Source organism: Borostomias antarcticus (assembly GCF_949987555.1).
Source record: "Borostomias antarcticus genome assembly, chromosome: 25".
In the NCBI taxonomy this organism is placed as follows: domain Eukaryota; kingdom Metazoa; phylum Chordata; class Actinopteri; order Stomiiformes; family Stomiidae; genus Borostomias; species Borostomias antarcticus.
The window spans coordinates 8,756,693-8,772,942 of record NC_140258.1 but is presented as its reverse complement, the minus strand read 5'-3'; the positions used below and the strand labels follow the sequence as shown (position 1 = coordinate 8,772,942).

The window sequence follows — 16,250 nt, the reverse complement described above, 5'->3', positions numbered from 1 at the left end:
TGTGTGTGTGTGTGTGTATATACATGAGACTGGGGCAGCCTGTGTGGGCGCGGGAGCGTGTGTGTGTATATATGCGTGTTCGCACAAGCGTGTGACCACAGTACTGTGAGAGCTCATAAGTGTGTATGAGAGAACAAGGGGGACAGTGTGTGGGGTTGACGTCACATTTTCATCACTCATATATTAATAACAGACACACACACACACACACACACCTCTCTCTCTCTCACTCACTCGCACGTGCACACGCACACACACACACACGCACGCACGCACACACACCTCTCTCTCTCTCACACTCACTCGCACGTGCACACGCACACACGCGCACGCACGCACACGCACGGAGCATGGGAAGAGCCCAGAGGGAGTGCGCGTGGTTTTAAGTGAGAACAGATTCGCTATGGGATGAGTCTCTCAGCTCGACCTGGCATGAGCGAGCATGTGCGCGCGTGCGAGAGCGAGCAAAGCGAGCGCACAAGCCCTCTTGGCAGAAGCCCTATGAAGCAGACCCCGAGAACTTCAATCCTCAGATCTGACTCCAAGCAATACACGCCATAGGATCCTGATGATTTAGCGGGAGCCTCACCTCCCTCCGCACGCCAAAGTCAACCCCAGTGGGAGAGTGGGCGGCCATCTTTAGAAACACTAACTGCTGACTCACTTCGGATTGTGCAAACCCCAGGAAGGCACCGAAGAAGCCGGAGAAACTGACTCTTTCGGGCGGCCAAACCCCACATTCCACAGAGCTGGACGACGGCTGCCTGGAAATAAGTGGTGTTTTCGACACGCGGCCGTCTCTAACCGGCCGAGGTACTCTTGACCCCGTTCGTTATCCTCGATCTCCGCGGTGGGTTCTGATGCGGCCAGCGATCAAACGCAGAGAGAGAGAGGAGGCCGCGCTTCGGCGAGCAAGAATCTGCCTCGTCATCTTAATGAAAAAGCTCATCAGTGCAGCCGAGCGCGGCTAGCCTGCTAGCAGGCTATAGGACAAGTCCTGCGCGTTGCCTGCTGTTGGGCAGCCTGGGTGGGGAGGGGGCTGTCAGGTTTATGTCTGCCCCATCTCTGGGTCTTGGTCTGGGGCCGGAGGGGCAGGTGGTGCGAGGGGGGGGCGGAGGGTAGGGGGTCCGCGGCGGCATGCGGCCTCTCTGAAATGGATGCCGGTGTGGAGCGTGGGGCGGACATGGATCAGGGACGGGACGGGCAGAGGAACAAGGAGCTATTCTCTCTCTGGATGCATATCTGCGTGTGCGCGCGCGAGTGTGTGTATGTGTGTGTGTGAGAACACCTGGAGGCCAGCCACATGCGCGGCCGGAGAGCTTTGCCGATGTCACTTCCTCCCGCCTGGGGTCTGTGAGCGTCCGTCTGGTAGGACCGCAGCAGGGACAGCACCTACACACAGCAAACAAGAAGGAACATGGTCAAAGTTGATGAATAATATGAAGAACTAGAAAGAGAGAGCACAGACCTCCGCCCGTGAACGCATGTAGTGGCTGTATTCATTAGATCGAGAGCTTTATGTCAGTCCAAATCCCCGTGTCCCTGTGACCCTCCCAAGTTGAGATATGGCCGTTTCAGGACCCCCCAATGACAATGAATGGAGGGAATTTTTATTTCCTGACCCCCCCCAAAAAGGTAAAAAAAAATGAATGGAGGTGAATGGGCGGCCGTGTTTGGTCGCCACTGTGGGCCCTCGGATCTGCTCCAAAATGTAGTGGTCCAAAATCTAAGTTGGCCCATGCTACACCCCTCCACGGAAATCGCTCAGGTAGTTTTTGCGTAATCCTGCTAACAAATAAATAAACCAACCAATAAATAAACACGCCACCGAAAACACCGCTTTTGCTGGGGCGGAGGTAATCATGATTAATAATAAGCTCAGGAAATGTATACTGTAGGAAACAAATGAATTAGGGTGAAGTGAATGACTAAGTGGATGTGAGTTGAACTGAAAATACAAAACACTCATGTTAGCAAACACTAAGTAGCCTGCTTTTAGTCCTCAAAGCTAGTGTGTGGTAAACACCCTTTTTTTTTTTTTTTAACTGCCATTATCGTCAATATTTTGTTCATATACTCCCTATATGAGTACGTATACTGTGGTGGATACTATTTCTACACTACTATATATCTTATGTCAGCTGAATGACATAATGCTACCATAATAAGATCGAGCCTAGCAGGTGGAATGGAGTCTGGGACGGCAGCCGGTACATTCTGAGGCCACTCCAGTGTATTTCTGAGGCCAGGACACAGAGACACTGCCTGGCTGGGTATTCTGGTCCAGAGTAAGTATACTCTTCAGACCAGGGCCTCGGCCGCAGGCCAGGAGGAAGCCATTCATTACCTCAGGCAGGGAAGGCAACGTGGGGGAAAACCAGCCCGACCACGTAGCACCAGCGCTGGCCACCCAACCCTGGCCTACCCTTCCCCCCTCTCTCTCCTCCATCCACCCTCCAGCCTCCACACCCCAGCCAACACCCACTGGGTCACACAAACAGCACCCACAGCCCTCCCTAGTCTGTACACTCCCTCCTTCCCTCCTCCCTGACCCCCCCCCCCTCCCCCCCTCGCAGCTCAGGCTGGGAAGTCCCGGGACTGGGAGTGTCAGCCGGCTTAATCCGGCCCAGCGCAAGGAGGAAGCTGGGGGGTATTTATAGACGCCGGTGGCTCTTCCTTCAAATGGGAGGACATGGAGCAGAAACCAAGAGGGAGCAGGGAGAAGACGGGGCTGGGACTGAACTGGAACATGATGAGATTCACAGGATGACCATAGTGGGGTGTGGGGGGGGGGGTATAGTCTGATCGTGCCCAGGGGGGAGAGGTGGAATGTGGGGGAGAGGGGTGTCGGTTGTGGCCTTTCCTGGGGTAAGGTAGGAGAGGGAACCAGGGCTGGTGTGATAGGCTGGCTCTGACTAGGAAGCAACCGCCCTCACTTAACACTTTTATAGGGGAGGGTTTTGGCGCAACAATGACAAAATACGAAACAAATCAAAAAAGCTATTTGTCCCGGTTGTTTTCTACCCAGGCGTTTTACGGCATGTGTTGTGTGTGCGGCGCGCGCCGTAACGAGTGTCGCTGGCTTTTGGAGCGGGTAAAAATAGTGGTGGTGTTTCAGAGTCTGTTATCAGCCGGCCCTGCAGTCCCTCCCACAGCCACAAGCAGGCAACTGACCACAGGGCAACGCCAGACCCACACGCACGCGCACACACAATGCAGACACACACATACACACACACGCAATTAAATGCACTTTCACACAAAGGAACATACGTACCCTTAAAAACAAACACTTGTGCAGGCTAACAATGTACACTAACACAGGAACATCATCGGTACAAACGACTGATAAACAGGTCAAGACACACACACACACACACACACACACACACACACACACACGCACAAACTCTGTGACACACAAGGCCTGTGGTGTGTGTACGCATTGACATCATCAATTTTTAGAGCTGCAGAAACAGAACTGCACCCTGGGGACTTGTTTGTTATCTCCATTTGTGCACTCACGGCAGAGGAGCAGCATGATCAGTGAGAGTGTGTGTGTGTGTGTGTGTGTGTGTGTGTGTGCGCTCACGCGCATGTATGCGTGATCCAAGAAGACGTGGAGCAGCTGTGTACAAACCAAAGAGGAACATGGAGGAGCGTTGACCTTCTGATGCTCTCTTTCGTCAGCCCTGGTACGGCGCCCTGTCCGGTCATCTAGCCGCTCTCTGTCCAGCTGAACACCGTCGCTGAACACCACTAACACGGTGCCTCTGCTTCTACTGGAGCTCTGAGGCTGCGCGCTCAGCCGCAGCATCGCTGCGCTGCTAAAGGCTAACGCTAACCCTTCTAAGGCTACTTCTGTAGCTCTGAGGCACGGAGTTGCTAACGCTATGGTGCTAAATGATAATGAGGCTAATCTTAAGATGACGCTGGAAGTTAAAAACCTGTTGCCGCTGCGGCCATCTTAACTAGAGATGACAGATGTGGAGCCAGACGGGCTCAGTTCCCGAGCAGCTTCAGGTATCATCAGCCATCAGCCAGACGGTAAACAGCCACCACCCCTGGATCGTGAGAGACTGATTCCTGAGGAGCTCTGGGGCAGAAATGCTCTGTTAATAAAACCAAGGCCAGGGAAGAGAGAGAAAAACAGAGAAAAGAGTGAAAGAAGTCCAGCATTACCACTGCTATCACTTCCTTGGCGAGAGAGAGAGAGAGAGAGAGAGAGAGAGAGAGACATAAAGACAGAGTGAGAGAATGTATTGCTGATTGAAAGGGTGGGTGACCATATTCCTTGGACTCTTCCCTGAGTTAGCCTAGCTAGCCCCGTGTTGTGGGTATATACACAAAGGATTAATACCCTCGTATGACCCCAAAACGCTGACGCCCCCCGAGGGAAGGACCCGTGTGCGTCGTGGGTAGGCGCCGTCGCTGGCGCGTGACGAGAGCAGAGCCGAATGTCGGGCTCTGTTAGTGCTGGTCTGTCTGGCGGGCTCGTTAGTGCTGGTCCGGACGTTGTGTAAACAGAACTCTGGGGCGGTCAGGGGCGGGGCGCGGCCTGGCTCAGACTGTGTTTGGAGCTTGTCTAATCAAAGTGGGGTATCTTTAAACTCGATGTGTGTACCCCATGCGGGTCATTCAGGTTAAAGAGTTCTGGTGCTCTGAGGACAGAACCGTCAAAAAAGTGTTTGTGTGTGCGTACAGTAGGTTTGAAGGGCTGCAGTAGTGTGAGAATGAATTCGTTTGTGTGTGTGTACTGTATGTGTGTGTGTTTTATGCTGATTGTGCAGTTACACAGCTAGTTTCTGTTTTTCGGAGGAAAAAATCAGATGTTTTCCCTTGAGAAGAGACATCTGCTACCTGTTAGACACATTTGCAGCGAGAGGACAGAACACATTAACATACATTAGCCATTCCCTGCAGCTGAACACATTGTCCCAATCTGTTCCACGTATAGTACAGGCACTCAGTATGCAGTCCACACGAGCGTGCGCACACGTACACGTACACACACACACACACACACACAATCCAATCACATGCAGGGGCTGTATCTCCACCATCACTTGCAGGGGCTGTATTGGGAGGACTGCGTGTGTATAGTATCAGGTCTGTGTGTGTGTGTGTGTGTGTGTGTGTGTGTGTGTGTGTGTGTGTGTGTGTGTGTGTGATGCTCCGGTCCACACGTACCCTCCTTGCCTGTTTCTCTAGTGCGGCAGCGTGTTTACTCCGGTGTGCCTGCATGGCCCGTCCTCCTCCCTCCTCCCTATCTCCTCCCCTCTCCTCCCCATCTCCTCCTCATCGCCTACTCCCCATCTGCTCCTCCCTCACCTCCCATCACCTCCTCCCCACCTCCCGATCACAGCGGTCCTCCTCATCTCCCTGCAGCATCGCCAGGCCGTATCGGAGGGCTCATCAGGGAAACACACCGTCCGCTTTTTCATATTCAAAGAGCGCGACGTGACGCGGTGCCATCCTACCCGGATCCATCTGTGGCTCATCACCCAAACAAAAGTCAGGCCGGCAGGTAGGCGCGCACACACACTCCCTTAACCCTTGATTGACTCACCAATGCCCTCTCTATGACAAATGCAAATCTCTCAAAAGTTTTGTGTGTGTGTGTGTGTGTGGCACACAGAGCTGTATGTGTATGCTCAGCCCTGGTCTTTGAATGGGACCCGCAGATGAAAGCACTGTGAGCCAGGGATGGAGTGAGTGTGAGTGAGCAGATGACGACATTAAAATGGTGGCAGAAAACCTGTCAACCTGACTTCTATATGTGAATCTCTCTTAAACAGACTTCTGGCACATCCATCCATCTCTCCCTCCCCCTCCCCGAGCTACTCTTATTCCCGCTCCCCCAAAGTATCTCCTTCTCTCAAATCTCTCCTTCCTACCAGGCCACAGAGAGAGATGGGGGGGGGGGAGACAGACAGACAGACATCTGGAGAAGCTCCACACATGGCAGCCATGACAGGAAAGTAAACAAACCCTGCTCCTCCAAAATCTCCCATAAGCCTTTGAGAGCCCACCTTCCCTGCCATCTCTATCTCCCTCCCTCCCTCCCCCCTCTCTCTCTCACACACCGGTTTGCTTGCTCCCTCTCTCCTCCTCTCCCTCTCTCAGACCTCCCTGCTGCCCAGACCGCTATCAAATCTTTGGTTCAACATCAAGGATCTACATCAAACATTCCGGAATCAAGCGGTTCCCCCATCCATTCCTCCCCCCCTCCTGACCCCCCTGCCCTCCCCCCAAGCCCCGCCCACTCTGTCCCACAGGGTCCGCCTCCCTGTCCGCTGGCCCGTGTTGACATTACTGGAGGAGTGTGTGTCAGTGTGTGTTGACAGGACCAAAACACGTATTTATACAAAGATGTCGCAGTGTGATAATGGGCCTTGTCAAGATGGGGGCTGCGTGTGTGTATAAGTGTGTGTAGTGAATATGTTAGTGTGTGTGTGTGCATATGGGTAGACTGCATACTGCGTGTGTGTGTGTGTGTGCGTGGTACCAGACCTGCAGCAGGGTTCCATGTATGTGGTTCTGCTGGGTTCCCGGCCCCGGTTCCAGGGGCAGGTCCTCCAGGAGAGTCTGGATGGTGGAGGGGACCTGCGTTACCATGACGAAGGGGACCAGAGCGCGGGCCGCCATCTCACGTGTCCGGTAGACCGCCGAGCGACCACACCTGCGACGACACACACACACACACACACACACACACATGCACGCACACGCACACACAATTTGAATCCAGAATGAGACATGAGGAAGTTATTTGTAGCTCACACAGACACACACTCACACCCACTCAAGTTGAAACATGCCTTTAATCAAAACAAGTAACTGAGGTTGGACAGCTATTCAAATACTTATCAAGGTACTGTATCAGGGAATGTCTTATCCAAACACCCACACAGTTCACTGGGAGAGGGGAGGTGGGCGTTCACGCTGAGCGGACATTCAAGGGAGCTCGTTAGTGGGGTGACGATCGGTCCTTCTCCGATGTCACAACGCTATGGTGGACCAAGGGTAAGACAGCTGAGAGCGACTGGGAGGGCCTTTGGGGTGTGGGGGGTTTCGCCAAGCCTGGGGCGTGATCAACGGTCGCAGACCAAAATGTCTCTCCGCGCAATTGGATAGACCTACAACCAACCAGAGCAACGGAGCGTGGGTTAACCGTCATATCGTCGTAAATGGTACAGTCGTTGTATCAAACCCGCCCCATATTTTCGCCTGCTCTGATCCGGCCTGCTCTGGTCTGGCCTGTTGGAAGCCGGGTGCTAGGTCCTAGCTCCACGTTGAACGGTTTACACCGTACCACGCGGTGCTTACAAACACCCCCCCCCCCCCCCCCCCCCGTACAGATCTACCAAGACGACATCTTTCACTTCTCCTCCGCAAGCTTGGAGAGGGGTGGGAGGAGGGCCGAGGAGGAGGGGGGGTAGAGAGGGAGGAGAGATAGAAGGGGAGGCATGTTGTGTTTGCGTGGCCGTGAGCCATGACGGGAGATGACCCGAATGGTTTCAAGAGCACCTAAAGCCAAACAAACGGCTTGCTGTGGAAAATCCGCGGAACGTTCCAGAACTGCGTTCCGGAACAACACGAGCAACGTCCATCTATCAGCGCTGCTTATGGAATGGAATGTCAAAATGAAGACGCTACGCGCGCCTTTTGGCTTTAAAGACCCACCCACCCCCGGGGCTTAGGGTTACACCCACCTCCCACACACGCACGGGTTCCAGAAGATCCGCTGACTTTTTATCTGTTCAAAAAATCAGGAAGGTTCCATGGTGGCTCTGCTTGATTGTTCCATTCCCATAATAATCTCTTTGTTTCAAATACAAGGGGAAGATAGAACTCATGTAGATTCTCCAAAACGTCTTATCGACGAATCGCAGATAAGAAAAAAACAAGAGCACATGAGCCAATCATCTGCAACCTTGTGTGCTCTACCCAGAGGTTGGACAAAGGGGATGTTGTTTGGACATACAGTACTGTACTAGGTCAGCTGTCAACTAATGCTGCCGCACCTGCTGTGTCATAACTTCCACACACAGACAGACGGTCGGACAGTCAGAGACACAGACAGAAAAAGACTCCGTGAGAAAACAGTTATTCCCACTGTCTGAACATGATGCACGCACGCACGCACAGACACACACACGCACGCACGCACACACACACACACACACACACACACACACACACACACACACACACACACACACACACAGACAAACACACACACACAGACAAACACACACACACACACTCTCTCTAATGACCAATCCATTGCTCCACCTCCACCCAGACCCATTTGTGGCCCATATGTTAACTATCAGTGCTAATTTGTCCCATTAAAACTCTTTGGAGAGGAAATGACAGTTTGGAGGGGTGTAATTTTAGAAACAGGGCCGTCCAGCGCTGTCTCCAGGGGGTCAGGACACAAGACTGGGGAGAGGAGGGGGGTGGGGGGGCATCTGGGGCTCATTTGGGGATTGGCGTTCCTCCCTGTACTGAGGAACACCTCCCTGTACTGAGTTAACCAAACTGGCCCACTCTGATGCATGATGAAGTCTGTTACTGAGGAATGCAACCAGCAAAGCGCCTACGCAAACACAGTCAAATACAGTCAATACATCTATATATGTAAATACAGCTATATACCTGAATTGTGTCCTTAGTTAGGGTTTGACTGGCCCAAATCTGTCCGTTTCAAGAGGAATGTTGACGTCCTTTGGCACGTCAACTCACAGCGTCAATTCCTTACCACGTACATTTCTATACAAATCTGTCAGCTAGTTTTCATGTTGCGCAGCACGACACCCGTGTTCAAAACAAGTGCACAGTAAACATGTCGCCCACCAACGAGGCGTCACCCTTCTGCAGCAATGAAGCAGTGGAAAAAGGGGAATCCTCTTCTCTGAATGGATATATATTATGAAACATTGCAGGTTCATACACATACACATTGTAACAGGAAACAATGATCAGATTCTGATGCATGTGGTGATGATTTATGTATTTACAATATTATTGAAGTTTTCATATTAGTGATAAAATCATGTTTGTATTTTTTTTGCAATGGACAAAAGAAGTTTGTAATGATAAGCTAATGACAACTAATTACTTACTATGGGTGCAGCCATGTTCGTTTTAATTAGCCTGGTAAACTGGAGTGTACATCGATGGAACACTCGTCATGCAGGGCCGAACCAACCTATCTCGGCGTGACATTGGACAGGTTGCTCACGTTCTGCCGACACCTCGAGTCACTGCGCAAGAAGTTAACTTGCACTCGGGGCGTTGATGAGGCGTCTGGTCCGGTCAGGCTGGGGCGCCGATGCAAAGCTCTGGTCTACTCGACCAGTGAATATTGCGCACCGGTTTGGTGTCGCAGCACTCTCACCCGCCTCATCGACCCTCCCATCAACGAAGCTTTGCACATCATGACAGGATGCCTGCATCCCACTCCTGTGGACAACCTTCCCATCCTTGCAGGCATCCAGCGCGCTGGCCTCCGCCGCACAGGAACCACAGCACGTCTCGCCTGCCGGGCCGTGGAGCTTAACCACCTGCTCCCCGGCGTCTCAAGTCGAGACTTTTGTGCCGGGATCTCCTGCAGCAATGCAGAGATCTTAACATCAGTGAGGCAAGATGGGTGGATTACACCTGGTGTGCGGAGTGAGAGGCGAACACCTCCAGACTACGTGATTTCATCCCGGATGCCGGTCCTTCCCCCACCGGGATGGACTCATCCAGACCTGCGTGGATGAGGCTTAACCGCCTCCGGAACGGCGTCGGACACTTCGGCTCATTGATGCACAGATGGGGTTTGGAATCCTGCGCGGCGTGAGAGTAAGGCGCCGAGGAACAAACCGCAGACGATCGGCTTGTTGGTGCCTGGAATATTGTGTGCAATATGGCTGAATATTTATCAGATTTTGAGGATATAGAAGATGACTTAGAATATGATGGAAGCCGATCATAGCGTAGAGAATGTGAGCCGCGAGTGTAGCCTACAGACGGAGAATAGCCAGCGCATGCGTGCTGGAGCAAGTGGGGAAGATTTATTCCGTTTCTAAAGATGTTTCTAAAGATCATATTACAGAGGCATGTGAAAATCACAACAATCCCTCGCTCTATGGAAGCACAACTAGCGATTCATAAAACAACCGTTTCGCGGCAGAAAATAATTTTTTTAGATATTTTTTAGTGCCCTGTCCGCCGCCATTACATGGATATACTTGGCTCGCGCTGGATTTTAAATTTCTTCTACAGGCCTCAGAATTACACCAAAGTTCTCGGTGAGTCAAACGTCTTATAATATGCCGTAAATAAGGTCCAAGAGCCTTCTCCTTTAAGGTTAGGGTTAGGTGAGTTAACCTTAGTTAACATAAATAACATTAGTAAATGGTTAATAGAGATATTAGTTAACTCTCACTTAATGCTTAATAATGCATTAACTACTGATTATTAATGTACCCTTATTGTAAAGTGTTACTGGAAAACTCAAATCGCTTTGGGCGGGTTAAAGTCCAGACTCTATATTGAAAACATCTTTTTTTTCCTTTTTGTGCGTTGAGTCTGGATTGCCAGACTATGTTTTCAGTGCTTCATGCCACAAAGTGTAGAACCGTGAGATAGAACTGTTATGTTGTTCCAGGAAATGTGAAACGTCCGACCCTTTGCACCTAAAATAAACTGCTCACACTAAGGACACTAACAGCTGTAAAGATTTATTTGTGTGAAATGTTTGTGGATAAGAGTGCTTGGTGCAAACACTGACTGTAGCATCTCAGCATTGACTTTCATACGCCTGTGGTTCTCAGAAATGCTCATCCCTTCTTGAATGTGCACATCAAAGAGCACACACTGCAAATAAACATGAGATTGAAAGCACAACTGTGTGACTGGATCTCCCCCAACATCCTAACATTTACAACAAACACAAAGCAAAAGAGCTGCATCATACTACACTGAATTAGTTCCCAAATGCAGGAACAGTATAACACTGCATCTGCTTCGCATTGCCCGATGCAAGCAAAAAACTGACTGGTGCACATTGTCTTTGCTGGACAATTGAGGAGAGTTATTTGTTCAATTTCTGGATTTACTTAATATGGAATACTGGATATTGAATTAACTAGCCTATCGCCTCGTAATGATCAATCAATTACAATACTAAAGACAAATGACACTGACATGATACATTACTGTCCAAATATCAATTGCATTACTATTTAACTATGGATATAACTATTATTCGCCAAGGCCAGGCATTCAAGGGATTGTTCAGACCATCATGTTGTTGATCAATGGATACCTTTTTCAGTTGATTCCATGCTGTCCTTCTCTGTTCTCATACACATTATGCTAATTCTAGCTAGGGATGTAACGATTACCAGTATAATGATAAACCGCAATAAAATTTGATTAAATTTATCATGCTAAAATGATCATTAAAACCGTGTTTGATTACCGCACTTTGAAAGACTCACTGTAAATACGGTCCAGCATCAACTAAAGTCTCCAAGATGCATTATTTTTATGTTTATGCAAGCAGAAATTGCATAGTGCTGCTGATTTTATTTGTGGTTTTCAATATAAAACTTGGTGAAATTATTTCAGTGTCTGTATCAGTAGTTTTTGAACATTTCAGCACATTTTAACAATGCCGTGATAATACTGATAACTGTGATCATTTGGGTCAATATAATCGTGATGTGAAATTTTCATACCGATTCATCTCTAATGCTAGCACAAGCCAGTGGTAACCAGCTAGTATCCACTACCAAACTCATTTAAACACTTCAGAGTGCACCCAAAGCAAACAAAATACGATGATAGTCTTATCAGGGTTAATTTGAGTGTTTACACCACCATTTAAGTCAAACTATTGTTGAATCCTTTACTTTGTGCAGACCAACACGTTGTAATGTATGTATCCCTTACAGTACCCTAACCAATGAAAATCAAAAGATGCAGAACATCAGAACTTTTCTTCTTGCTCATGGACTTTGATAGGGGATTGGACAGACATTGTGACATTGTTAGAGGACATCTCACACAACGTATTGCAAACCGTTTATGTTTGATGTTATTGTTTTTATAGGGTTTGTGCTGTTCATATTGTCTTTGTGTCTGGTTATATTTTGTTGTGGCGTTATGTTAGGAGTATGTCCTGTATTGCCATGTTTGTGTTTGTATTGTGATTTATGTTTCTTTAGAGGTGGGGGTGACTCAGGGGTGCGGGTATCTTACACGTGTTCACCAGGGCCCGCTCCACAGGGGAGGGTCGGGGTATGGGAACTGAACACGCAGCAACCCGGACCCTTCACTGTTGGGGTGGGTGTAGGTGGGCACGTGTGAGTGGTTGAGTGCCTGCATCCTCTAGTTGCTCTAGACTTACTTTATTTTACTTTATTTTTATTTATTTTTTTAAAGGAAAATGCTCGTTTTTGACAACCTGGACCTTATTTACGACATATTATAAGAAGTTTGACTCACCCAGATCACTTTTGTGTTGTTCGGAGGCCTGTAGAAGAAATTTAAAATCCAGCGCGAGCCAGTATATCCATGTAATGGCGGCGCACGGGGCATAGGGAATGCAGTTTCTCAAAATCCATTTTCGGCCGCTAAACGGTTGTTTTCATCAATCACATTGCATGAATCGACAGTTGATATTCCTCTACGCGAGCCATTCTTTCGGTTTTCAAATACGTGGTCTGTAGCCACTGTAATATGATCTTTACAAGCCTCTCCCCCACTTGCTCCAGCACGCATGCGCACAGGCCAGCGCGCAGCCTGCTATTCTCCGGCTCACATTCTCTGCGCTACGATCGTAGTTGGTGCCGAGAATATTGTCGTCGTCATTCGTCAGCAACAATCCGATCGTAGCGCAGAGAATGTGAGGGAGCATAGCCAGTGTAAAGATCATATTACAGTGGCTACAGACCACGTATTTGAAAACCGAAAGAATGGCTCGCGTAGAGGAATATCAACTGTCGATTCATGCAATGTGATTGATGAAAACAACCGTTTAGCGGCCGAAAATGGATTTTTAGAAGCTGCATTCCCTTTGCCCCGTGCGCCGCCATTACATGGATATACTGGCTCGCGCTGGATTTTAAATTTCTTCTACAGGCCTCCGAACAACACAAAAGTGATCTGGGTGAGTCAAACTTCTTATAATATGTCGTAAATAAGGTCCAGGTTGTCAAAAACGAGCATTTTCCTTTAAGAGTACGTACATGTCCATTGTTGTGGAAAACAAGAAAAATAAATAAATAAAAAGATTAAAAAAATAAAAAAAAATAATGCAGAACAAGGACCAAACACACTCAGAAAACAAGGACCAGACACACTCAAGCTCTAAACTTGGATTTGGAAAGTAGACTGGCCCCTGACTAGAATGAACTATACTGTTACTGACACACCAAGCTTAGTTGTTTGTGTACAAAGCAATATTCTACTGCCAATGGGAAAGATGAACTACAAATGGACGCATACGGCTAGTGTCTCTGCATCACATTTGCAGAACATTGTGGGCTTTTTTTCATGTGCGCTCCCGTTGAAGTTCACACCATTGTAGAGCAGAAGAAACCTGCAAACGACTCCTAAATGTTTACACTTGCTGCCGCTGCTTCACTGACACAAAGGGGCGATACATCATGGTGGGGTATATGTTTACTGTGCACTTGTTTGAATTTCCTTTCCTTTTGACAAACTAACTCTTTCTTCACATAAAACACATTTGTGTTTAATACTGCTATACACCTGGTCCTATGACGGTGGAAGGGGATGGACAGAGAGCAGAGAGAGAGAATAAAGAACAGACAGAGAGAGAAAGAGACAGAGGAGAGAAAGAGAGATGCCAGATCTGGTATCTGTGGAGATAAATCATCAGAACTGTAGTCTGAAGCCCTGCCAGGGGCAGAGAGAGAGAGAGAGAGAGAGAGAGAGAGAGAGAGAGAGAGAGAGAGAGAGAGAGAGAGAGAGGGAGAGAGAGAGAGAGAGAGAGGGAGAGAGAGAGAGGGAGGGAGAGAGAGAGAGAGGGAGAGAGAGAGAGAGAGAGAGCAGAAGGAAAGAGGAGAAAGAAAGAAAGCAGTCTGTTCATGTGGCCAGGAGGGGAGGGAGAAAGCGGGTAGCACTGGAAGCGAACATGACAGATCTGTATCATCATCATCATCATCATCCTCCTCACCAGCCCTGCTGACAAGCGATGACGCATGAGCCCTCAAAGGAATGCCAGAGATGGATCTGACAGAGGGAGGTAGATCAGACCATGAAAGCAGGATGAGGGGAGGGAGGGATAGGAGAGGATTATCCACAGTGGCCCAGTCTCTTCTGTCAAAGGGTGGGCGAGTTCACGTTAAATTTTTGTTACCCAAAGTTACTTCGATTTTTGGTGTAGAAATGTGACTCCGGCAGCCTGAGAGGTAAGAGAGGGAGGGTTGGGAGGGGGGCGGGGGGTGATAGTCATTGGCCTCCCCAGACACATCCACAAGAACCCGGGGGGAAGGAGAGGTGGGGAGAGATAGACCAGGGACCGGAGCCAAAGCAGCTATATTTAACATCCTCCAACATGTGGGCTTGATTTGGGTGGATGTGAACGCCGCGCGCTGCATACCTCCGCTGACGAGAAGCAGCCAGCCGGCCCCGCTGGCCCGCGGACCGTTAACCCCCGCAGTACCACACCAGCCACATACACCGCTCTGTGTCTATCTATTCATGTCTGTCTGTCTGTATCTATTCATCTACCTCTCCCCCATCACTCTCTCTCCATCTCTTCCCCCCTATCTCTCCATCTATTCTATCTATTTTCCCCTATCTATCTCTCTCTCTATCCATCTCCCCCCCCACCTCTCTATCTATCCATCTCCCCCCCCACCTCTCTATCCATTCATCTACCTTTCCCCCTCTCTCTCTATCCCTCTGTCAGCAGAGGGAATCGGGGCAGCAGCAGGCGTGTAGCTGGCCTTCCATTAGCCTCCAGGTGCTGCAGGCCATCCATCCATCCATCCATCCATCCATCCATCCATCCATCCATCCATCCATCCATCCATCCATCCATCTAGCCGAGTTCCCTCTCTGTGAGGAGCATGGAGGGGGATGTGGTGTATAGTGGGAAGCATGTTTATCTATCTACACAAGTGTTTGTGCTCAGGCCCTCTACTTCCCACTCCCCACCCCAAACGATGGCGCACGTACGCACGCACACACACACACAAAATATACTGATCTGTGAGTGTTTTTATGTGAATGGACAGTCACAGAGCATTCCAATCTCAAGGTCCTGCCCTGACCCGTCCTCTCCTCCCTACGCCTCAGGCACCGAGCGCCCTCAGCCTTCCTCCCCTCCATCCTCCCGTTCCTCCCACACACACACACACACACACACACACACAGCTGCAGTCATCCTTGAATGTACCCTCCTTAAAGTACAGAGCGTACAGCCCTATGGGTCAAACCAAGTCACCGACGATGAGGAAAACCCCTGGCCAGTTAAAACCACAACTGCGAGAGCCGGTGAGATAGAAACTGACCACGAGATATGTGGTGGGCTAGATCAGACACTGACCACGAGATATGTGGTGGGCTAGATCAGACACTGACCCCGACATTGGCTAGATTAGAAACAAGCTGACCACGAGATGCAGTATGTGGTGGGCTAGACAATCAGAGCATAACAGATCTGCTATACTACCATCACCTTACCCTCACCCCTGTGTGTCCAAAAGCCCTCCCTCCATGTACAACAAATACGCTTGTTTCTTCACACACACACACACACACACACACACACGGCGATTGTGCCAGCACTGACGCAGGTGCTTCGGAATCGAAGGAACACGTTCCAATAATATTTGTCGGTTTTTCCAGCGAAGCAATGTGAGGTATGCGAGAGCCCTCGCCACAGTTTCCCATACGTCTGCCCCGCCCCGCCCATCCCCGGAGCAGATAACTGGACTGGGAGATCTGGGAACGAGACACCGAGTACCCATAAACCACGCTTTAACGTTTAGACTAAGCGCTCTCGTTGTTGAACAGGTGGGGTCATTCCGTCCCATCTGGGCTTGATGAAGGTACAGCTAATCGCCATGGCAAAACACACTTAGTGTCTGCTTAGGAACACTCTGGGTTTGTGGGTGTCTGAGAGACTAAAGACTTTTGCGTGTGTGTGTGTGTGTGTGTGTGTGTGTGTGCTTGCGGACCCACTCACCTGATGATGAAGGGCATGAAGGGGGCGA

General features: G+C 49.6%; 1 protein-coding gene across 1 annotated transcript in view; it reads right to left on the bottom strand.

The window, feature by feature from the left end:
- The window catches only part of thada (THADA armadillo repeat containing), a 67,512-nt gene that overhangs the window by 21,238 nt on the left and 30,024 nt on the right, over window positions 1-16,250 (bottom strand). The window contains exons 28-30 of the mRNA XM_084458942.1: window positions 16,223-16,250; window positions 6,514-6,682; window positions 1,289-1,392 (exon numbers count right to left, since the gene is read on the bottom strand). The exon at window positions 16,223-16,250 is cut by the window's right edge and continues 104 nt beyond it. Of these exons, the coding sequence (XP_084315068.1) occupies window positions 1,289-1,392; window positions 6,514-6,682; window positions 16,223-16,250 (301 nt within the window). The remainder of the gene's footprint in view (window positions 1-1,288; window positions 1,393-6,513; window positions 6,683-16,222) is intronic.